Source organism: Chrysochloris asiatica, unplaced genomic scaffold (assembly GCF_000296735.1).
Source record: "Chrysochloris asiatica unplaced genomic scaffold, ChrAsi1.0 scaffold00057, whole genome shotgun sequence".
NCBI lineage: Eukaryota > Metazoa > Chordata > Mammalia > Afrosoricida > Chrysochloridae > Chrysochloris > Chrysochloris asiatica.
Window position 1 is genome coordinate 1,732,722 of NW_006408575.1, and position 24,608 is coordinate 1,757,329.

The 24,608-nt window shown below is 42.9% G+C and overlaps 1 protein-coding gene across 2 annotated transcripts in view; it reads left to right on the forward strand.

Moving 5' to 3' along the window:
• Positions 1-351: 351 nt before the first annotated feature.
• ABLIM3 (actin binding LIM protein family, member 3) overlaps positions 352-24,608 on the forward strand; it is a 156,308-nt gene continuing 132,051 nt past the window's right edge. Inside the window, exons 1-2 of one of the 2 annotated variants that reach the window (XM_006863855.1) lie at positions 352-514; positions 887-986. In XM_006863855.1, the coding sequence (XP_006863917.1) occupies positions 974-986 (13 nt within the window). In that variant the 5' untranslated portion in view covers positions 352-514; positions 887-973. Of the gene's footprint in view, positions 515-886; positions 987-24,608 lie in introns of those variants that run through there. The other variant, XM_006863856.1, reaches the window with a different exon arrangement.

Here is a 24,608-nt window from a genome sequence, read left to right on the forward strand (position 1 = left end):
AAATGAAACAGTGATAAAGGGCAAAAAAGAGAGTCATGTGGGGGAGGTGAGGGCTCTGACTTAAGGACCCCTAGTTTCTTGTCTACTTTTCCAGTCGTTACATTCTGCATTTGGAGTCAACGAGCTTGTTAGCAACAAAGGTGGAAGTGAAACTGTCTTTCCGCAAATCCAGCCCTCTCTTCTCAGTTCTTGTCAATATTACTATATTGTTCTATCAACATCTAGCCCATGGACCCCAGTATCCAGAACCCCAAGATCCCCCTCCATCCCCAAGGCCCAGAGTGCAACCCCGGCGGGGCGGGGCCTCAGAGACGCGCCGGCACGTCCAGCAGGTGGCAGCACCGAGCGACCGCGCCCCCCGCGCTGTCGCCCCGCGAGCCCGCATCATGGATGTCGAGCTCTCCTATTTCGCTCTGCTCGCCTTGGAATCCGAGACCCCAGGCCAGGACCAGGATTCATGAGCCGGTCGCAGAGGCCCGGCCAGGGGCCTCTGGCTCCCGACTCCGGCCGAGAGGTTAGTCCCGGGGCGGGTCCCAGAGCCGGGCGGGGACGCCTGCCCAGCAGAGCTGGCGCCCGCTCTGCCCCCGCCCCGCTCCCTGAGGTCCACACCCCCTTCGGGCTCCGGAGCGGCTGGGCTGCCAGAGCCGGTGCGCACAAGCAGCACTGCCTGCCTGCCTCTGCCAGGGACTCGGGTCCGAGCAGCAGGAGGACCAGGGCGCCCGGGTCCTCCGGCCGCCGCCTCCTCCTCGGTCCTGCTCTCACCTGCGCCTTCCCAGTCCATTCGCCTTTAAGGCCATTGGCGACAACCCAGCCTGAGAGAAGACAGCAGAGGGAGAGCGAGCACCTGAGGATACCGAGCCGGTACAGACTGCCTTTTAACCCGCAGGTGATGTGTGAGGTCCGAAGAACCAGAGATTTTAAAGACAACCGGGGCCTGCGTATTGAATGAAAGACCCAGTGCAAAGGCATCACCATGAACACGAGCAGTAAGTGGATCCCTCCTCTCCTTTGCCATGGGAACAAGGGTGGGGGCGGAGGTACAGGAGCCTGTGCAGAGCTGCCTGGCAGGCAGGCAGGAAGCCTGGCATCTACAGGGACACATGGCACCCAGACTCCTTCTCCGTGCTTTTTTGTGCTCCCGGGCAGAGGACAGCAGTTTAGCTTCCCACGATAATTTTGCTACTATTTTATTGGCAGTGCCCGGTGCCTCTGCTTGTCTCCTTCCAGCAATGCCCGGGAAGGCCTAGGAAACAGGAATGCTGGCCATTGTCTGATTGTGGGGGCCCTGAGGAGACCTCCGTGCACAAGTCTGGAAAAACACATCTGGAGGGCCCTGCTTGTCTCAGTGGTGGGAGGCAGGGCAGGGAGGCCAGCTGTGAGTGGGTGGGTGTGGGCAGGCAGTGGATGGGAAGGAACAGTTTGATAAACAGATCATTACGGAGCTACCTTTGGGTCTGGAGATTGTGAAATACCCAGCTCTGTGCACCGCCAGCGCCGTGGGTAGGCAGTGTTTTCTCCACACATCTACTGGCTATTTGGCTATCCCCTAGATTGAGAGAAAGGGGACAAGCCCTTTGGCACAGACTCTATCATGCCAGAGGTAACAACTGCCTTGCAGAGAGCCCAGATCAGACATCTTGCTGCTGATTGGGCCTTGACTGCTGAGAAATGCAATCAGAACTAAAAGGGAGACAGTGTTTCTCTTCAGTATAGCCTGTTTGAGCATGGGCAGTGGCCTAGGCAGTGTCCTGAGAACAGACTTCTGAGTTCAAGCTTGTCTGGGTCATTCTAGCACTGAGTGGGGTCTGAGTCGGAGGACCCTTAGGAATGTCACTTCCCTAGAGTCTGGGATCTCTGCTGTCAGACCCCTCTCTCTGGATCTCAGATTGCTCATCTATCAAACGAGAGGGACTAAATTAGAGACATTACTGAGGGCCCTTCTAATCTAGGAATCGACAAGTTTCTTTGGAAAAAAGCTAAGGCTGAGCAGTGAGTGCATGAGGCTGAGACCAGACAAACATCTTTATTTTCTCACTCAGCTTCCCCACCCCTAATGTCAAGGCTGTTGGCATAGAAATGAAGGAAGCAAAGCGCAAGCCACTGAGATGGAAATGAAATATATTTATTTACTATGTATTTGTATGACTCATTTCTGGGCTGTCTTTCTTTGTGTATTACATATCTATGGTAAGCAAGGCAGTGTGGCTGGACTCTTGCCTCCTAGACAGCCAAAGAATTCTGCCTCTTGAGTTTGACAGGGTGGAATGATTTGATGTTTTGGCTTTCTGCCAGGATCAGGGAAAGAGCAAATTCTGTACCCTTTGGGCCACATGTTTGCTTCTGTGTGCTTTTAGAGAAATAAAGACGTGTGCTGGCTGTCACTTGTCAATATCTCTAGGGGGGGAATGTATTTATGAGAGCCCTTTCACTAAATGACAGAAGAGAAAGATGGCTCTTCTGTTTTTCAAGGTTCTAAGAAATTAAGTAACAGATAACTGATTCTGCCTTTTTCTCCCTCTTGAATCCTAAGAAACTCTTGTCTTACCTGAGTATTTGTGAATGAGGAAAACAGTTTTTACTTTTTCATTTCTTTTCTTTTCTTTTTTTAAACACACAGTGGCCAGCTGATTGAATACAATGGAAGACAGGGCTAAGAAAAATCCCCTTCCAGCCTCAGGCCCTTTATCTAAGTAGGCAGAGTGTGTCTGTTTTTCAGGGGTTATAGGAGTCCTGGTGTGGCATTGTGAGTTAACGCACTAGACTGCAAGGTCAGTTTGAACCTCAAGATCAGCGGTTCAAGCTCACCACCCGCTCCTCGGAACCCTATACAGGTGTCTATGAGTCAGAACTGACTCAACAGCACTTAACAACAACAATAACGTGGGGAATATGGATAGTGGAGTAGCGTGGGTGGCCTTGGAAGATGCTGGCTTCCCCACCAGGGACATGCTTCCCTAAAGGTCTACCCAGGGGTCACTGCAGAGGAGATCCAAGCTCAGAGCTTGGGGACTGCACTCCATGATCATCACCACGGCTCTTCCCAGCGCTGGGCAGAGAAATCACTTTACACAAGTGAAGGAGTGGCAGGGTCATAAGGTGATGAGGACAGGGCGTTGGCAGGAAGTTTTTGGAGTGACCTGAACTGAGCAAAACTGCTCTTCTCTTTGAGGTGTGTAATTCTGGGCTTAACTCACATACCTGAAATTGTACCTAATAGAAACTCTAGCTTAGATTTCCCTTAACTTCCTTTTGTTTGGTCCTCTCTCACCTCCAGTCGCTGTGCTAATAATTAGCTCTTCACCTACATGATCTCCCTGAACTCTCACACCCAACCTGTGGGACGGACATTGTGACTCGCATTTTGTTGGTGGAACTTTGTAGGTAATGCTCAGTGACTTGCCCAAGGTCCTTCACTTCAGTTAATTGTTTGATTATAAACGACACTTGGACTTGTAGCGTATTTGGCAGTGTGAGCAATGCCTAATTGATTCATCTGGAAAAGAGACATGCAGAGTTGTGGTCTAAGAGTCAATAGAGCTCAAGGTCTAGAATCAGAGCATTCAGCATGCTGTCTTCCTTTTCTCACTTATTGGCTGTGTGGTCTTTAGCATGGTTGTCTCATCTGCAAAATGTGACTACTTCTGTGATGTTTCGTCTGAAATACAGAGGGTGGTTCCTTGAGTGGAGCTGGCATCATTCCTGAAGTGGTTGTGGTCAGTAGGGTCATTGTCACTATGGTGGTCATTGTTATGGCTCTTGTCATTGTTGACATTTTCCCTTGGGCGAGTCAAAAAGCAACCTCTTGGACATCAGACCTTCTTCAAAAATTTTGAAGAACACATTGTGGTCTTGAGGGATAAATAAGATAATATATGATAAAATGTTTTGCATGTATATTTTAATTGTTTTATTAATGAGAAACACATTTCTTAGGCTGCAGAATGGTCAGCCAGTGACTCTTAAGCATGACGTTTCATTTTATTTAATTCCTGCATATTAGCACACCCATCGCGGAAACTTGAGAGAAAGGGGTAATTTTGGAGGGACTGACATCAAGGGACTGGTACAAACCAGGGTAAAATGTAACAGGTAGCCTGTGACTCACAGAGCTACTAAGGGCAGACTAAGAGAGCTCCTTGAAGAAAGGTTAAAACACCAAAGGCCTGAGCAGAATGCCCAAGTCTTGCTTAATCCTTATAATTTCCATATTTTGTCTAGGATAGACCTCAATGCTCAGGTATCCTACTAAGAAAACTGCATCCTCTCATGAAAGCATAGACTAATGTCCACTCCCTGGGATGAAGGACTTCAAAGAAGAGGAAGGGGAAATAGGGCAGACGTATTCACGTTGGCTTCTTTGAGTGGGTCCGCAGTGGAACTGAATGCCCTGAGTCTTATTCCAAAGATCTGTCAGGTGTCTCCAGATCTACTTAGGCGACCCCCTAAGTGGTTTCCTTCATCCACTCCAGCCTTCTCCAGTCATTTTCTGTCCATCAAGCCCCTACATCACATTCTGCATACAACAGAGTCCCATCATTCTCAAGATGAGAGAGGAAACTGCTGAAAGTCCCTTGTGTCCAGCCTCAGCTTGTCCACACTACACCATTCTCCATACTCCAGCTGTAGTCACCTTCTTCCATTCCTTCTAAGGACCTGGCTTCTGCCGCCTGTGCATGTTGTCTGCCTGGTAAGCCATCATCTCCCCAGCACCAGCCCCTCTCCCCAGCCCACATTACTCAAGTTGGCTTCCACATCCTCAAGAGCTGCAAATCTCTCCATGGTCTCCCAGTTCAGCTAATTTCCTCTGATAAATGTGCTTAGCTCTGTTCCTCCTGAGCTTTATCTCTGTCGTTCCACAGCCATCCTGTGACGACCACTGGTTGAAGTCCACATCCTATGGGTCAGCAAATATCATGAAGGCTGTGATATGTAGCTCCTAGCATGGACTCTTTCTAGGCTATTTCTTGATTTTTGTTACACATTGGCCATTTTCCTGAACATAAATAGCAAAGAAGGAGCTAAACTCAGACCCCTTGTTCCCACATAGTTACCAGAGCCATGACAGTACCATTAGCCTAATGTACATATTCTTAGACAAAAATCAATCTTTGGTTATTCCCTGCCAGTGTCTCCATCTCTGATATTGGTCCCAGGATTCCTATGTTGGCCCCAGGCATTCCCATTCTGATTCCAGAAGTTCCTAAGCCCCTGGGTCAAAAACAAGAGAAGACTGAGGTGATCCCACTGTGCCAGAGACCTTGGGCGTCAGAGTCAACTGTGCGTCCCATAAGAGCCATGCTCCTCACATGAGTCAGAATCCGAGGAGCTCCCAGAATTATTGAGGTTGAGTGAACATCAGGCATAAACATGCCATTCTACCACATTTTATAGACTTTCTCCTGCCCTCAGGTCTTTGTTGTTGTTATGTGCCGTGAAGTTGGCTTCAACTCATAGGGACCCTGTATAGGGCTTCCAATGAGCAGCTGGTGAATTAGCATGAATTAATATGCTAACTGGAGTCATGGTATATAGTGTTGTGGGTTAATGTGCTGGACTGTAAAGTTGGTTTTAACCACAAGGTTGGTGGTTCAAGCTCACCAGTTGCTCCTCAAAAACCTTACACAGGGTCGCTATGGGTTGGAACCAACTCAACAACACTTAACAACAACAATATGCTAACTGGTGTGGTTCTGTGAATCAGCACTGGTCTGCAAACCATAAGGTCAGCAGTTCAAACCCACCAACTGCCCCTCAGAAACCCTATACAGGGTCTCTATGAGTAGGAATCAACTCTATAGCACTTAACAACAACAACAGTAAGAATATGCTAAAAAATTCTTTGTTTGTCATAGGATAAGCAGACATCATACTGAGCACAAAGTTGTGCTTGGGGGTATGGATTCTTGAGTTCATATCATTATCTATATCCTCTCTGTGACCTTGGATACAATAGACAACCACTCTGAGCTTAAATTTGATCATGTATAAAATGGGAACAACAGTGTCCGTGTGCATGATTCAAATAACATAGTCTCAGGGCATGGAGTTGAATCTAAAATTGAGTTTACCATTGGGTAAAGAAAAGTTCTGGAATGATAGTATCTTGAGAACCAAACCCTCTGGTTGAAAATGAGCAAGTTCCGCTGGCATTGCTTCCAATGCTGGGTTTTGTACATGGGAAACTCATAGCTTTCAGGAAACTTTCACGAGCATTATTAACCTGGCATTGTACTAAATGATATGGGTTGAAAAGAGCAAGACAGGAATTTAGAATCCCAGGTGAAAGGCAATTGCCAAAGTTCAGAAAAGGTGCTGGTGTTGTTGTTAAATGCCATTGAGTCAGTTACAACTCATGCTGCTGTTGTTGTTAGCGACCCTATGCACAACAGAATGAACTACTGCCCAGTCCTGCTCCAACCTTACAATCTTTGATACTTTTGACCCTATTGATGCTGCCCCTGTGCCAATCCATTTTGTTGGAGGTCTTCCTCCTTTTCTCTGACCCTTCACTTTACCAAACATGATATCCTTCCCCAGAGATTGGTCCTCTGAAAGACAAATTCTGGCTATCCTGGCTTCCAAGGAGCATTCTGGCTGTAGTTCTTCCGACACAGATCTGTTTGTTCTTTTGGCAGTCCATAGTACTTTTAATACTGTCCTCCAACACCATAACTCAAATGCATCAATTCACCTGAGTCTTCCTTACTCACTGTCCAACTTTCACATGCATATGAGGTTATTGAAAATACCATGGCTTGGATCAGACACACCTTAGTCCTTAAACTGACATCTTTGCATAATGCAATATATCATTTGATTTCTTGACTGCTGCTTCCATGAGTGTTGGTGGTTGATCCAAGCAAAATGAAGTCATTGACAACTTCAATCTTTTCTCCATTTATATGGATGTTATTTATTGGTCCAGTGGTGACGATTTTTATTTTCTTTGCATTGTGGTGCAACATATACCAAAGGCTGTGGTCTTTGATCTTCATCAGTAAGTATTTTAAGTCCTCTTCACTTTCAGCAAGCAAGGTTTATCATCTGCATATCAGTTTGTTAATGAGTCTTCCTCCAATCTTGATGCCACATTTTTCTTCATATAATCCAGATTCTCTGATTATTTGTTCAGCGTAGACAGAATACAGCCTTGTCGCACACCTTTCCTAATTTTAAACTGTTTGGTGTTTCCTTGTTCTGTTCAAACAATTACCTCTCAGTTTGAGAAATGCTGAGCATGTTCTTTCTTCCGTTTGATTGTCTTACTCCAGGTCTTTGCACATTTCATTGTAATGTTTGACTTTATCTTCTCAAGCTGTCCTTTGTCCTCTATTCATCTCTTCTCCATCCTCATTCATTCCATTTGTCTCAGCATCTCTATCTGATGTTCTTGATGCCATCCCACAACTTTTCTGGTCTTTGGTCTTTAGTGTCTAATTAATCAAATCTGTTTATTCTTGCGATGATCTTTAAATTCAGGTGGAATATGTTCAAGGTCATATTTTGGCTGTAGTGGACTTGTTTTAATTTTCTTCAACTTCAGCCTGAACTTACATATGAGCAACTAATGGTCTGTTCCACAGTCTACCCCTGGCTGTGTTTGGGCTGATAATGTGGAGCTTTTCTGCCATCTCTTTCCACTGATGTAGTCAATTTGATTTCTGTACATTCCATCTGGTGAAGTCCATGTCTATAATCAGCTTTTATACTGTTTTAAAAAGGTATTTGCAATGAAGAAGTCACTGGTCTTGCAAAATTCAGTTATGCGATCTCCAGCATCAGTTCTGTCACCAAGGCCATATTTCCAACTACTGATTCTTCCTGTGTTCCAACCTTTGCATTCCAATTACCAATAATTATCAATACATCATGATTGCATGCTTGATCTGTTTCAGACAGGTATAATTTGTCAATTCCATCATCATTGGCTTTAGTGGTTTGTGTATAAATTTGAATGAAAGTTATATTAACTGGTTTTATTTGTAGGCATATGCATATTATCCTATCAAAGATCACTTTGTACCTCAAGATAGATCTTGAAACGCTCTTTTTGATGATTAACAAGATGCCAGTCTTCTTCAATTTATCATTCCTAGTATAGCAAATCATGTGATTGTCAGATTCAAAATGGCCAATCCCAGTCAGTTTCAGCTTACTAATGCCTAGAATATCAATGTTTATGCATTCCATTTCCTTTTTGACAACTTCCAAATATCATAGATTCATACTTCATAAATCTCATGTCCCAAATATTAATAGATGTTTACAGCTATTTCTTCTAATTTTGAGTTGTGCCCCCTCAGAAAATGAAGGTCCCGAAAGCTTTACTCCATTCACGCCATCACTGTCAACTCTTATTTTGAGAAGCAGCTCTTCCCCAGTCCAATTTTGAATGCCTTCCAACCTGAGGGGTTCATCTTCCGATACTATATCTGACAATATTCCGGTGCTCTTGATCTCATGTTTCAGTATTCAATGTTCTTTGCTATCTGACAGTTTTCCACTGTTATTCATAAGGTTTTCAGTGGCTAAACATTCAGAAAGGAGCTCTGGTTGTGTAGTGGTTACGAATCGGGCTGCAAACCTTAAGGTCAGAAGTTTGAAACTACCAGCTGTTCCATGGGAGAAAGATGAGGCTTTCTGCTCCCATAAAGGTTTACAGCCTCGGAAACCCTGTACAGGCTCACTTTGAGTCAGAACCGACTCCATGGCACATACAACAACAACAACAAACATTCAAAAGTAGTCTTTTTAGTCTGGAAGCTCATCTGAAACCTGTCCAACTTGGGTGAACCTGTTGGTATTTAAAGTACCTGTGGCATAGCTTCCAGATTCACAGCAACATGCAAGCTACCAGAGTATACAAACTGACAGGCAAGTGATAGTGATTGGTTATAGACTGAAGAAGTGGAGGATTCTAGCTGTTGGGGTCCTGGCAGGGAAACTATGGCAATTTGGGTATAACTCAATTAAAAAACTAGGCCTCTTCACACATATGTGGGAAAGTATACAGAAATAAGGAAGGCTCAGTACCAGGTAGCCATCCATTATGTACTCCACCACCTGAAAGCCAATGGACTATGTGTGAGGGCTGCCTATCAGGACCTATGGCCTCTCTTCTAAGGAGGAGCTAGCCCAAGGAACACCCCAAGTAAAGAACCAGGAGAATAAATATCCTGACCTCTTACTCCCAGTTTCCTCTGCATTCCTCCAGTTAATTCCCAGGGGCTGAATTCAACCAGAAACCAGAGGACAAGAGAGGCACCTGAGGGGACCCATCGTGACCAGCCTCCTGGGCCTTAATGCAGAAAAGAGACGGGAACAAGTGAACCCAGAGAGGCCAGGGAGGGCAGAATTGAAAACACCTAACACAAATATCCCTCCTCCACGTTGACCTTCCTTGACAATCTATAACCTAGGCCAGGAATACAAAGTATTCCATATGAAAGGGAACCATTACAATACCACAGTCTCTAAGGAGGTTTCAACTTTTCAAAATAAATAATATAGAAATTATTTACTTTATAGATTTAAACAAACACAAAGAAATAGTTTTTTTTTTTTTTTTCCAAACAAATGAAGTACTTATTGACAAATATTTGTTTGTGGCTATGTAAGGAACAATTTAAAAATCATCTGAAATGAATGTAACACATTTCAGAAAATCACAATGTAATTACAAGAGCACTTGTATTGCGTAAAGGAAATGATATCAATTCTGAACTCTGATTTTCCTATCTGGCAAAAGCTTTAAATATCTTCCTAAAATAACATCTGTTGCAATGAATGGTCAACAATTGGCTAATACCAAACATTAGCCAGATACCATAGTAAAAGATTTGAAAACAACCACAGAGATGTGTAAGTGCCTTCTACTTTCGGGATACTTTGCCAGTTAAATGACATTTTGGGTATTTTTCCAGTTAAATACTTTTTATTTTTTAAGGGTAAATACCAGAGCTTGTGTGGTGGTATTCAAATTCCAACCCTGCTCTTTACTAGCTGTGTGTATTTGGGCAAGTCACTTACCTTCTCTGAGCCTCAGTTCCTCAACTCTCAGGGATAATAATAATGACTCTCTCATAGCATTGTTATAAAGAGTAAGTACGTCCATAGCTGTGAATTGTTTAAGCACTGCCTGGCACATATCAAAACAAACAAAACCTGTTGCCATCAAGCCAAATCCATCCAACTCATAGTTAATGATCCTGTTGGTACAGAGAACGGCTCCCGTTGGATTTTCTTGTCTTCGCAGAAGCAGACCTCCTGCCACCGAGCCACTCCAAAACCCAAAAACCCCACTCCTGTGGAGTCAATTCTGAATCATAGTGACCTTACAGGACACAATAAAACTGCCACACAGGGTGTCCAAGACTGTAAATCTTTACAGAAGCAACTTACCACATCTTTCTCCCATAGAGTAGCTGGTGAATTTGGACCCATCCACCTCTCAGTTAGGAGCTGAGCTTTTTAACCACAATGTACCACAAAGACCCTTTTACTGAGTCGCTGCGTTGGTTCAGATCACCACCCTTTACTGTAGTAGATGAGTGCAAACTGTTTGTGTCACCTAGGGACCAGCAAGTATTTCTGAAATGAATTAAAAAGTAGTGTTTGTTAAATAAATGACTTTCCAAAGACTTTCTTGCTGTTCCATGGGCTATCTACTAGACTGGGGTTTGGAAATTTAAGTGCAAATAGCAAAACAAAGTACAAATACGAAGCTATCATTGTCTCTAACATTGGATATTGATAACTGATTGTTAAATCATGGTTGTCTCAAAGGTTATCTAATGCTAATTTTAGGATAAGAACTGGCAAGCTTAACCACAGGATCAGCAATTCAAACCCACCAGCTGCTCTTCAGAAACCTTATTCTGGGTCAGAAGCAACTCATTGGCATTTAACACACACATACACACACACACGAGTAGCTAAGAACCTGAAGGGAAATGTTCCACATAATGGGGACTCCGTATGAGTAGGTTGCAGGTGATTTAGTGTGCACACAGTCAGCTTGTTTGCGGAAAAACACATACCCCGACCCTGGCTGTAGCATTTCACTAGTGTCACCCAAATTTAAAGACACAGTATTGATTTTTAATCTACCTAATTTCTGGAAATATCCAACATGGGAAATAAAAATTGGATTGTTCATTTGTCCACTCAACAGTTACTTACTCACCATAAGCTCTGCACCTGGCATGATGCTGGGATCCGATAACAACACAGGACCTATCTTTATGGATCACACAAGTAGGGAAAAATATGCCAAGTGATGGCCAATGTAATGACACATGGTTTATTTACCCTACTCTGGGTTTTCAGTGAACTTAAAATATTTACCAACACTGGGAAAATGAAAAATCAATATTGGGATATTTATCTTCTTTCCAAAAAAAGAATATAAAACAAAAGTCAAAAGATCTTGCAACACTGATTCAGTTCTCCTTCATGACAGTACGATTGCCTGGTATTTTTGTTTATTTGCTTTTCTGGGGAGGTCGGGGGAACACATATTGGTCTCCAGTTTACCATCGTTTCCACCACTCCTTATTACATTACACAAGGAAAACGTCATTATTTTCTCTTTGCTTTGCTATTGAGTTGTACGCTCCATAGTTTCTAAACCCCAGTGTAATACATGACCCATGTTAACAGCAAACCTGGAGAAGTGTTCACACAGAATCTTCACACAGAGCAGTGGGCACAACAGTCTCTCTGTTAATTATTAAGGGAGAAAGTCCTGTCTACAGTTTGCAACTGATTATCATTGTCAGGCTGTTAAAGTCCTCTGAAAGTGAGTACAGCCCTGTTGCATGTCTTTACTTCCCCCGCAAGTGAGCTCACATCCTGCTGGATAACATTGGGCAAATACCAGGGCAAACAATGTCCTGCCCCCATCTCCTGAAAGTCAGTTCTGTTTCCAGAGATCCTAGTCACTGGGGCTACAGCACAGACCAAAGGATGGCATTTCTGGATAACGGAGCCCATTACCTTTTCCAGCCCAAAAGGAGGGTGTCCTGAGAGGATGATTTGTTCTAGAAATTGTTCTGACATACAAGATATGCCAGGACCTGATGAAGACATCTAGTCAATGGCATGAACTCCTTGCCAGGCAAGTCCATTTTTATACCCACCCAGCTAAGTAGTGAATGTCAGAAGCTCATATGCGTGACCCTGTATGGCTTCTACAGACCTTTCTTCTGTTATTACATGGTTTTCCTCCTTGAGAAATCATGGCCAGAAGTGATAATGTCAACAAAATTTCTTATCATCTGTGGGAGTCCTGGTATGGTGCTGTGGGATAATGCACTGAACCACAAGGTCGGTTTGAACCACAAAGTTGGCAGTTCAAATTCACCAGCCACTCCTTAGAAACCCTATACAGGGTCAATATGAGTCAGAACTGATTCAACGGCACTTAGCAACAACAACATTGGAGAATAGAACAACCGGAATTCTGCATCTCCTCATCCTTCTGAAATAAATCAGGGTGGGACAAATAATTCGTAGTAAGCAAAGCATAGTGCCTGACACATAGTAGGTGCTCAAAATGTATTTAATGAATGTTCATTAATAAAAGCTCTCTTTTTTATCTACTATAGAGATCATTAAGGAACTCTGGTAGCATAATGGTTATGAGTCAGGCTGCTAACCTCACGGTCAGCAGTTCAAAACTACCAGCTGTTCTGCAAGAGAAAGATGAGGCTTTCTGCTCCCATGAAGATTTACAGCCTCAGAAACCCTGTGCAGGGTCGTTATGAGTTGGAACCGACTCCACGGCATACCACCACCACCACCACCATCATAGAGATCACTCCGCTTAATGCTAGATTACTCCACTGAAAATTTCCTCCTAGATATTCCCAAGATGCTTCAACTCAACATAAAATTGAATGAACATATTCTCTTAAAACAAAACTAAAAACCTGCTTTGACTCTTATGGTCCCAATTGTTGGATAGCACCACCATGTACCCAGTCACCTTTTAGTAATTAAAAAGTAGTCCTCACTGGAGTTTTCCTTCATTTTCACTCTCCCATGTTTGGTCCTTCACTACATCTGGTCATCTCTACCTCCCAAACTTGAGGTGAACCCCTCTCCTGCTTGGTTGTAATTGCCTACCAATGTCTACGATTTGGAGATGCAATTTGACCATAAGTTTAGCGGGAAGGAAATGAGCAACAAGGGTTCCTGGAACATGTGCTTCCTACTTCAAGGCCAGGAGGAAGTAAGAGCGCCTCTCTGTGGAACAACACTTAGGCTGTATCTGAAGCACTGTGTTCAGGGAGGACAGTGATAAACTGGGGCATACCAAGACAAGAGTGACCAGAATGGTGGAAGGACTTGGCACATGCTAGAAAGAGGACCTTTTAAAGGGACAGGAGGAAGACATCAAGAGTCCCTGGGTGGTGTAAATAATGGCTAAGCACCAGAAGGAGGGAGTATGGGTGTGATGCTGTAGGATAAACACTGGACTGCTAATAGCATGTTCAGTAGTTACAACTTACCAGCCTCTCCTAGGAAACCCTTTTTAGGGTCTCTATGAAATGACATCAAATCCATGGCACTTAACAACAACAACAAATAGCTGAAAGGTTGGTGGTTCAAGCCCACCCAGAGGTTGCTTGAAAAACAGGCCTAGTGGTGTGCTTCTGAAAGATCACAGCCTTGAAAACCCTATGGAGCAGTTCTACACTGCACACAAGGGGGCACAAGAGTTGGAATGACTGAATGACAACTGACGACAATAGGAAGATACCAGTCAGCTCCATGCATTGGTTGTGTGTCCACACTGAGAACATAGATGCTTCCTGAACAATTTCAGATGATGCTACTGGGTTGTGCCCTGCTCCTCTGAAGTCTCCAGGCCTTTTTTAAGTGTATCCCAGCCTAACTAGTATTCCTGTGGGCTTCACGCTACAATTCCCGCTACTCAGTGTTGTAACATCCCTATCTGTGCGCTAGCACAACAGCCCCACCCCCTCCTGGCAGAATTCCACTCTCTATTGCCTGTATCATATCCAAAGCTGCTTCCTCGCATCTGCTTAATTTTGTGCAAAGCACAGGTCTTTCTCCATGGGCTGTTATCTCTTGCCCTCACCCGTACCAGTAAGGCCAATGAAACGAATGCTTTGCAGTCCTCTAATGACACAGTTGATCTATTTTAAGCACCTGAAGCACACTCCAGAAAGTGCCAATCTTCCTGCTGTTAGCTGCTCTCAGCATGCAGGAGCAGGGGCAGCTCGAGGTCTGTTCTTGTTTTTATGAGATCTTGGGAAACGATTCAGGTTTCCGGACCCTGACTGTCCTAGGAAAGTCTAAGACAACCATAAAATTAGATATTTCCACAGTAGCTAAGCCAGTGCATCTGAGGGTCAGCATGACTTACTCTGGAAGAAGAATTGCCTATGATGCCAGGAATCTCTAAGCCCCTCTTTCAAAGGGCAGAGACAGAGTCTGGACCTATGCATGGTGTGTGAGAAGGCGGCTTCAGAAAGGCAACATTTCAGGACCAAAGCGGAACCCAAACTCGACTGGCGATTCCTTAACCTCAAATGAGCTTTTTCTTTTCTCCCTAATCAAAAAATATTCTTTTCTAACTATAGCCTATGTGAGTGAAAATGTTTTACATATGTTACCGACTCAACAGCTCGTCACCACTACAACAAATTTTTTTCAATCCTGGCAGCAATCCTGGCTAGGCCTTCCCGGAATTCTGCATCTCAGAAAGGGCCTCCCTATCATAGTCAACCGCACGATCCTTCACAGAACTTATCAAACTTGAAATTATGTTGTTCATTAGTTTGTCCAATTGATTCTATTTGTTATGCCCTTTTGTACTGTTTGCTGTGAATCCTCCAGTCTCACCACAATGCTTGACACCAAGTAATGCTCTCAGAGTCTCAGCTTCCCAGTGTTGCTGCAGTAACAAAACTACCACAAGTAGATGGTGTTGAAGAGCAGAAATACATTTTCTCATGTTTCTGAAGGCTAAATATCTAAATCACGGGCTAAGGCATACCAGTGCGTCCTGAGAGCCTCTCTCCAACTTCCTCCCACAGCTGCTGGTCCTTGCCATTCCTTTCTTTGTGTTTAGGCCCTCAGGTACCTGTCTTTCCCTGTGTGTGTATCTATAAGTCTTATTGTTGTTGTTATGTGCTGTGGAGTCGGTTCCAACTCGTAGTGACCATGCAGAGGGTTTCCGAGGCTGTAAATCTTTACAGGAACAGAAAGCCTTATCTTTCTCCTGCAGAACAGCTGGTAGTTCCGACCTTGAGGTTAGCAGCCCGATTTGTAACCACTACACTACCAGAGCGCCTTATCTATAAGTTTAGCTTCTCTTTTTGTAAGACCTCATATAACAGTTTTTAGGTTTAAGATGTACCCTATTAACATAACAAAAGAAAAGCCCTATTTCTAATACAAGGGTTTAGACATCCATATTTCTTCTTGAGGGACGCAAATCAGTTATAGTAACAGAACGTTTACTGAGTACATACTTAATCTTAACGACAATCCTATTAAATAAATAAATAAGTAAATACCCACTGCCATCAAGTTTGATTCTGACTTATCATAACCCTGTGTAGGGTTTCCAAGACTGTAAATCTTTACGGGAGCAGACAGTCCCACCTTTTGCCCTTGGTATGGCTAGTGGATTTGAATGGTAGACCTTGAAATTAGCAGCCCAAAACTTAACCCACTGTACCACCGGATTCTACTATTATTCTCATTTTACAAAGAAGGAAATTGAGGCCCAGTGCAGAGGTAGTGGGTCTCTCACATTTGAAAGTTAGTAAGTGATGAAGATTTGAATGACTATAAAATAGAGAATTCAATGAGATATGTGTTAATATCCCATAAAAGAAAAATAAAGTTCAAATGTAAAGTCACCTGGTCAAGGTCACATGAGATACAAAATGTGTTTGAAACCATGTGATCTGAGTCTGAAGCCTCCTTTCATCCTTGCTCCAGCCTGTTCACCATCTTCTCCATTTTCACTGTGATGGAGATCACCAGGAGAGTCCCCCATTAGATGTCCCAGCACTGTGCATGTATTAATTCAGACACAGAGATAGATCCGTACTCTGTGGTGTCAAAGATATCAGTTTGAGGATTAAGGTGCGTCTAACTCAAGCTATTTTCAATAGCTTCATATGCATGTGAAATTTGAACTGTGTATAAAGAAGACCATATAAGAATTGATGCATTTGAGTTATGGTATTAGAGAAAAATATTAAAAGTAGCATGGACTGCTAGAAAAACAAACAAATCTATGTTTTATAAAGAATGCTTCTTAGAAGCCAAGATGGCCAGACTTCATCTCTCATAATTCATATAAATTGTCAGGAGTGACCAGTCCCTGGAGAAGGACATCATGCTTGGTAAAATGGAGGGTCAGTGAAAAAGAGGGAGACCCCCAACAAGATGGATTCACACAGTGTCAGCTGCAGTAGACTCAAACAATTGTGAATGTGATTGATGCAAGGCAGGGTAGTGTTTTGTTCTGTTGTGTATAGGGTCACTATGAGTTGGAACTGACTCGAAGGCACCTAACAACAATTGTGTGGTGGAGTAAGAAAGGAACCTCATATTGATTCTAGTATCACCAAAAGGGAGATGCATCTATAATACAAGGGAACCCTAATGGGATTTGAGAAGGAAGGAAAAGATGTGAGGAGGGTCAAAAGGAAGATAGAGGAAGACCTTGGGCATACTTTGTGGAGAAGTTGGTATTTAACCTGGATCCTGAGAGATGAATTTTAAAAAAAACTGAAAGCAAAGGAAAGGGTCTCCAGATGGTTTTATTTCCTTATTCTCTCAGTCAAGCAACAACTAATTTTATTGTGCAGCTCCTGAATCCTGCCTGGGCCATTTGGTTAGGAGCTGATGTGGGGTAGCTGATGCAGGAAGTCTGGTTTGTCTGTCCTCTATAGAATACGAGTTGTTGTTAAGTGCCACCGAGGCGGTTTGTAGAGTATGAGTAAGTGAAGAAATAAGGCTGGGAGTTGGTGGGGTGAGAGCTCTGAGCATTGTAAGTGCCAGGTTAGAGAGTATTCATTACAGTCTGTGGCCAATGAGGAGTCATAAGAGGTTTGGATCCAAGTAGTGACCCGACTAGAGCTGTGCATTATTTAAGGAGATCTCCCAGGCAACATAGACCTGGGATAGTAAAACCCAGAGGCCGTGAGAGGCAGGTGGGAGTGTATGATCAGGAGTGAATGTGGATATAGAAGGGACAAGCTGGCAGGGTTCTGCTGCTGGCACTACTGCTCCTATACCTGTGGACAGGCCTATTATCTCATTCTGATTTCTGGGACTGTGTGAGCTGATACTTTGCAAACTAGGTTACTGACCAAATGGAGAAGCCTAGATAGTGTATTTGATAAGAGTTGGAGCTGTGGAGTCAGACCGCTTGAGTTCAAGTTCCCACTCGGCCACGTACTAACTGTGTTGCCTTCCATGAGCCCTAAGTGAGAGAATGAGCTTAGCACACAAGCGATGCTTAGCACAGTGAGTGTCATGTGAAAAACACGCTGCTAGTGATAACCTAATGAAATACCTTCAAATGTGTTAGGAAACCCCCTTTTAAATAGGCTAATTAATTAACACATGGTAATGTGATGATGGAGTCACCCCTTGATCCAGTTCCATTAGGAAAAGGGAGTCGGGGTATACATTGATCATGTTGTCCATTGCTGTCCAGTTGGCGCTGACTTGTGGTACTGCACATGCAGCAGAACAAAACATTGCCTCATCCTGTGCCATCTTCGTGATCATTAGTATGTTTCAGTCTGTGGTTGTAGTTATTGTGGAGTGCCTTCAACCTACGGAACTCATCTGACAATATTCTGTGATCTCTAAGACTTTCAATGGCTAATTTTCAGAAGTAGATCACCAAACCTTTCTTCCTTGTCTGTCTTAATCTGAAAGCTCCACTGAAACATGTCCACCACGGGTGATCCAGATGGTATTGGAAATATTGTTGGCATAACTTCCAGCATCGCAGCAACATGCTTGGCACCACAGGGCAACAAAGTGACAGACAGGTGGTGGGATCTATTAAGGACATATTAAAGATATATTAAGGGATATGTTAAGGAGCTCTGGTAGCATAGTGGTTACGAATCGGGCTGCGAACTGGAAGGTCAGCAGTTCGAAACTACCAGCTGCTCCGCGGGAGAAAGATGAGGCGATCTGCTCCCGTAAAGATTTACAGCCTCGGAAACCCTATTCAGGGTCGCTATGGGCCGAAACTGACTTGATGGCACTTAACAACAACAACAACAACAACAAGGGATATGTTAAGGATATTTGTTTAGCTACCTGACGCTTAAGGAGTGCTTTATTACTTGTCAGGCCCAATTCTACACATACATATATCACCTCCTTCAATCCCCACAACATCTATGGTGTAGACACTGTTGTTACTTGCATTTTCCCAATGAAGATTTCAGGGGTCAGAGTTGGTGCAATGCCAGTTCACCAACCACTTCTCCAGATGACACTGTTGGCAGTGGTGGAGTCTGGACTCAGCCCCCAGCAGAGTGACTGTGATCTTCTCAGTGTGCTCTTCTTCCACTGCCCAAGACACTTGAAGAATGGCTAGATGTAGCACTAAGAAAAGACACCTGGAAGGTGAGATTACAGTCCCCAGTGTTGAATCTCTAAAGAGCTGTGCTGTGGACATGGGGCAAGATTTATTCTGAGTGACTCTAAGAAAGCTGAATTACACTCAAAGAAGATGAATGTCTTCTCAAACTCTCAAAGATGGTTCTAACAATCAAGTCGGTCCTCTGCCTCAGGAGGAGATGCACCACTTCTTCCTAGACGTATCAAAGGTGTGTCTGCATGAATCAGGGATAAAATTAATGTTGCAGAAGGCAATCCTAATGAAGTAGGGAGAATGTTATGCTATACCAGGGCTTGCTAAACTTTTCTGTAAAGGGCTAGATGGTACAGCATTCAGTCACTGTACCAGGAAAGCAGTCATAGACAATGAGTAAATGAATGAGCAATACTGTGTTCCAATAAAACTTTATTTACAAATATAACTGCAGGGTGATTTTGTCATGGACCAGATTTTGCTAACCTCTATTCTAGGAGTCCTGGTGTAGCACTACAAGATAAGCACTTGACCTCAAGGCCGGTTTGAACCACAAGGTTAGAGGTTCAAACTCACCAGCTGCTCCTCAAAACCCCTATACAGGGTAGCTATGAGTCAGAACCAACTCCATGGCACTTAACATCAACAACATTCTAGACAAGTAGAGTCCTTGTGTGGAGCTGTAGGATAAACAGTGGACAGGCCAGCAAGGTTCAAACAGGGTAGCTATGAGTCGGAACCAACTCGACGGCACTTAACAAAAACATACTTCTTGTTGTTAAGTGCCGTCGAGTCAGTTCCAACTCATATCTACCCTGTATAGGGTTTCAGGGAAGTAGCTGGTGCTCACACTGACCTTAAGTCCAGCACACTATCCTGAAGCACCACACCAGGACTCCAACAACATACTAAGCAACCTCTAATGGCTCTTAACTTGCAGATCCCAATCCAAAATAACTACAAAGAAATACGTAAAAGTTTTTATTTAGTTGATTTTTTTTATGATGGAATGAGTAATTTACTTCAAATACTTCCAAGAAGACACAGAAAACACTCTGAAATGATACAGAAAGAAGCAGGATGCTGTCTTCCTGCCCAGCATACTCCATAATTCACCCTCTATGCATTGGACTGCAAGGTTGGTTTGAACCACAAGGTCAGCAGTTCAAACTCTTCCAACCGCTCCTTGGATACCCAATACAGGGTCATTATGAGTTGGAGCCCACTCAGCAGCACTGAACAACAACAACAAGTACTATATGGATCTCTTCTCAAGGGAGAGATAGTAGGAAGCAGGTACAAAACTGAAAAACCAAACCCGCTGCCATCGAGTGGATTCCAACTCGTAGGAACCCCATAGGACAGAATAGAAATCTGTCTTAGAGTTTTCAAGACTAAATCTTTATGGGAGCAGACAACCTTGTCTTGTCCTGAGGTATCACTGGTGGGTTTGAACCACCAACCTTGCAGTTAGCAGCCAATTGCTTAGCTCACTGTGCTACCAGGGCTTTTTAATGCCAGTGGCTACTAAATGCCAGGCTAAGGGGCTCCCCTGAGATCTGTGAGCAGAGAGCTCTTGAGAGCCAAAGATGAGATTTAGACCAGAGACACTCCCAATTAGGAAAGACATTGTTGGTTTTAAGTGCCATTGAGTTGGGTCCAACTCATAATGACCTTTATAGGAGCTGGTGGATTTGAAGCACTGACCTTGTGGTTAGCAGTGCAGTGCTTATCTTACAACGCCACAATAAGACCCAGGAAAAGACATACTAGGGCAATATTCCAAGACAGGACTTCAGTATCTAGAGCAAAGTTTTGTCCTTCTTTCTCCCCATTCACCCAAACCTTTAATTTCTAATACCACCCTTGTAATTAAATATGATAGCCAGATTGTCTACTTTGCATATTTTATCATCTCCTCTTCAGATACGTTGCAAAAATTACCCCTCAACACCAGATACTACTAATGGTTTGTCTACTGTACTGTTTGCCCCTCTGTCAGGGGATGGGCATGTGACCTGGACTAGTCAATCATGGTGTTCAATCTACCTTGACCACAAAGATTAGCTTATCAGTAGATATGAGACTCAAGATAGACCATTCAGACTATTATCAGGAATTCTCAGGGAGCTATTGGGATATCCCATTGAGTCTGCTAAACTGAGGAGATGAGAGTCTGAGACCATCAGTGACCATTCTTGTCCAACATGTGAGATCAAGGTGTATCTGAAAACCAGAGAAAGCAGACCTCTGACCATGTATTAAACTCCCTGAATTCAACCAGACCATAAGCCTGCTTCCCCAGACCTCCCAGTTAGAAGAACCAAGAGTTCTCCTGTTTGCTTAAGCTAATCTAAGTGTCTGTGAATTACAACTAGAAGAGTCCTAATTAATGTACTGTTTAGAAAAAAAACTGTTCCTCCCATTTAGTAAAAGTAATAGTAGTCCCATTTATCATTAGTCTAGGTATCCTTTAAGGAGCTTTGGTAGCGTAGTGGTTATGAGTTGAGCTGCTAACCTCCAGGTCAGCAGTTCAAAACTACCAGCCATTCTGCAGGAGAAGGATGAGGCTTTCTGCTCCCGTAAAGATTTACAGCATCAGAAATCCTACGCAGGGTCGCTATGAGTCAGAACTGACTCCATGGCACACCATCACCACCACCACCACCACCAGACATCCTTTGTCTACAATATTTTATTTAAACTAGAATCCACTCCTGAAGTAGATTCATTCCCTCTTCCTAAGTCCCTGACCCTTAGTTTAAGTCATTCTTAAGGTTACAGGTCATTTGTTATCGTGAACATAATTTATTCAAGTGCATTTCTTAGTTTCCCTCTTCAATTGTGAGCTCCTTGAGGACAGGAATCATGTTTAAGTATGCTATGATACATTTGTTTCCCAGCTGTGAGCCACAAGTCCGTGGAGGGCCATGAAATTACTACTGGAACTTACAAATGATGGCACCAAACCATGATTACAAAATACTGTCAATTGTATCTATTTGAGAAAATGCAATGTAGGAAAAAATTTCCATAAATAGTATATATGGAGTCCTGGTGTAGCACTATAAGGTAAAGCACTGGTCCACAAGGTTTGTTTGAACCATAAAGTTGGTGGTTCCAACTCACCAGCCACTCCTTGGAAACCCTATACATGATCACTATGAGTCAGAACTAACTCAATAGCACTCAACATCAACAACAAGTATATGTCATTGTTATAAACTATGCAGTTGTTAAGCCAAGCTTAACAACTATTTTGACATTATAATGAAATTCTCAACTGCAAATGAAATGGATAATGGTAACAATTGTGAATATATGTACAAAACATTTTGAACTACACAGTGGAGGTTTGTGCACTTGATACTATGCAAGTTATACCTCAATAAAAAGTAAAAAAAATAAAATGAAATATAGGAATCCTTATGCGCCAGAGTGCAAAGTCGTTTGAGTTGCAAGGTCGGTGGTTCAAGCTCACCAGCTGCTCCTTGGAAACCCTATAAAGGGTCACTATGGGTCAGAATCGACTTGATGGCACTTAACAGCAACAACAACAAATACTTGAGAAGTTTGGCTCACTAGCCAATGATTCAATAAAGTAAAATTAATTCAAGATAGATCATGTTGTTAAGTGCCATAGAGTCAATTCTGACTCATAGTAATCCTGTATAAAGTTTCCAAGGAGCAGCCGGTGAGTTTGAACTGCTGACCTTAGAGTTCATATCAACCTCACGGTCCGGCCCAGTGCATTACCCTACAGTGCCACACCAGGAATCCAAGACCATTGTTGTTGAAAATAAAAGCTAGAACTATACAGCTTCTAGAAGTAAATAAGACTACCTTGTGACTTAAGGTAGACAAAGATTTCTTCTTGTTGTTAGCTAGCATCCAGGTGTTCCAACACAAAGCGACCTTACAGAAAACAGAACGAAACACTTTCTAGTTCTAAGCTATGCTCACAATCCTTGCTACCTTTGAACCCATTGTTGCAACAACTGTTTAACACTTTAAAGAAGACTTTTACAGCGGATTTGCCTAGTGCAATACGTCATTTGATTTCTTGAGTACTGCTTCCATGAGCGTTGATTGTGGATCCAAGCTTCATTTTTTTTTTTTGCCATTTTTCATGGTGTTATTTGTGAGCATTTTCATTTTCTTTACAGTGAGGTGCAATCCATACTGAAGTCTTTCTCCAATCCTAATGCCACATTTTTCTTCATTATAATCACATTCTCAGATTATTTTCTCATCATACAGAACAGAGGAATACTGAATGATTTAAAATCAGGAAAGGTGTTGGCTATATTTATTAATTTATGTATGTTATGCAAATATTTATTTAGTCTGTATGTTTTGCAAATAATACAAGAAACTGGATTATATGCAGAGGAATGTGGCATCAGGATTGGAGGAAGAGTCATTAGCAACCTGTGATATACAGATGATACAACCTTACTTGCTGGAAACAAAGTGGTTTTAAAATATTTGGACTTCTGGTGTGGTACTGTTGATCAGCACTGGATGTGAACCACAAAGTCAGCCGTTCAAACCCACCAGTTGCTCCTCGGAACCCTATACAGGATCTCTATGAGTTGGAACCGACTCTACCACACTTAAACAACAACAGCAAGTAAAGCAACTAATGATGATCGAAGGCTAATGTCTTAAGTATGGATTTCACATCAATCTAAAACTATGGTTCTCAGTCACTCCTCAGGCCTGAAATTGAACTTATCCTCATGGCTCAATTTTAAGCCAAGCAGTATATAGATGTACATGGGAGGAGGGTCAACAATGCCATTGAATGGTGAACCACCATTCCAGTTCTATAGGACAGTGTTTACCTAAGGGCATAGTTCAGAAGGGTTGGGAAAGAAGATGGAATGGAACCAATCACAGGGTGAAAGTGAGATGAGCCACATTACATGGAGGGGGTTACAATCATTGAAATGAAAACCAAAGTGTGTGATTTGTTGAGTATATAACTGATGATCTGCTCTTTACATTTTCACTCAATTCACAATAAAAAGTTTTTTTAAAAAATGATTACAGCAAAGAAAGCCCTGTGAGGCAGTTCTACTTTGTCACATGGGATTGCCATGAGTTACAATCGACTTGACAACAAGCATGGTGATGTCCTCTTATCACATCATCTCAGGGGTTAGAAGAAAGTCACCAAATCTAGTACATGTGGTAAACCTCTAAGCATTGCACAGTTCTAGAACCTCCTCTCCAGCTAAAGTTTGTGGAGGTATTTCCCTGGCCTGTGTTCCAACTGTACTGAACTCCTTGAGCTCCTCATGTTTTCCAGCCTTAGGCCCCTAGCACCTGCTGGTCCTCCACATGGATGGTTCTAGCCCATGTTCTTCCCTCTTATCCTTCCCATCTCAGTTGAAATGGTTTATCATCAGATTATCTGTCCCCACCCTTATATATTTCCTTCATTCTATTTGTGACACTGTATAATTATCTATTTATTTGTTTACCTATTTATTATGCAACTTTCTCGCTGAATTGTAAACTCCCAAAGAAAAGGAAATATGACTTTTACTCACCAGTGTATTTTCTAGGACTTGTCACATAAAAATCACTATAAATATTGCTGAATAAATAACTGTGAATATGAATATGAGTTCTAGTGTATGTACTTTATGATCTATTTGTGCTGACTCTGGACTTTGTGCCTGGAGCCAGGTCTTCCCTGGGATTTGGAAGGGCCAGAGAAGTGATCTCAGGATAAAACTAGTCACTGCACATAAATACTCAGGAAAAGCTCTTTGTTTCAAAGACTCAGGGAAACCACAGGACATCTTGTTCTTAGGAAGACTAGAATAATTTCTGTTTGTGATTATGCTTTATGGTCCCTTTTCTGGGCTGTATTAAGGTTCTTTAGAGAAATAGAACCAGTGATAGATACTGTCTTAGTTATATGTTGTTATTGTTAAATGCCGCCAAGTCAATTCCTACCCATAGCAACCCTGTATTGGGTTTC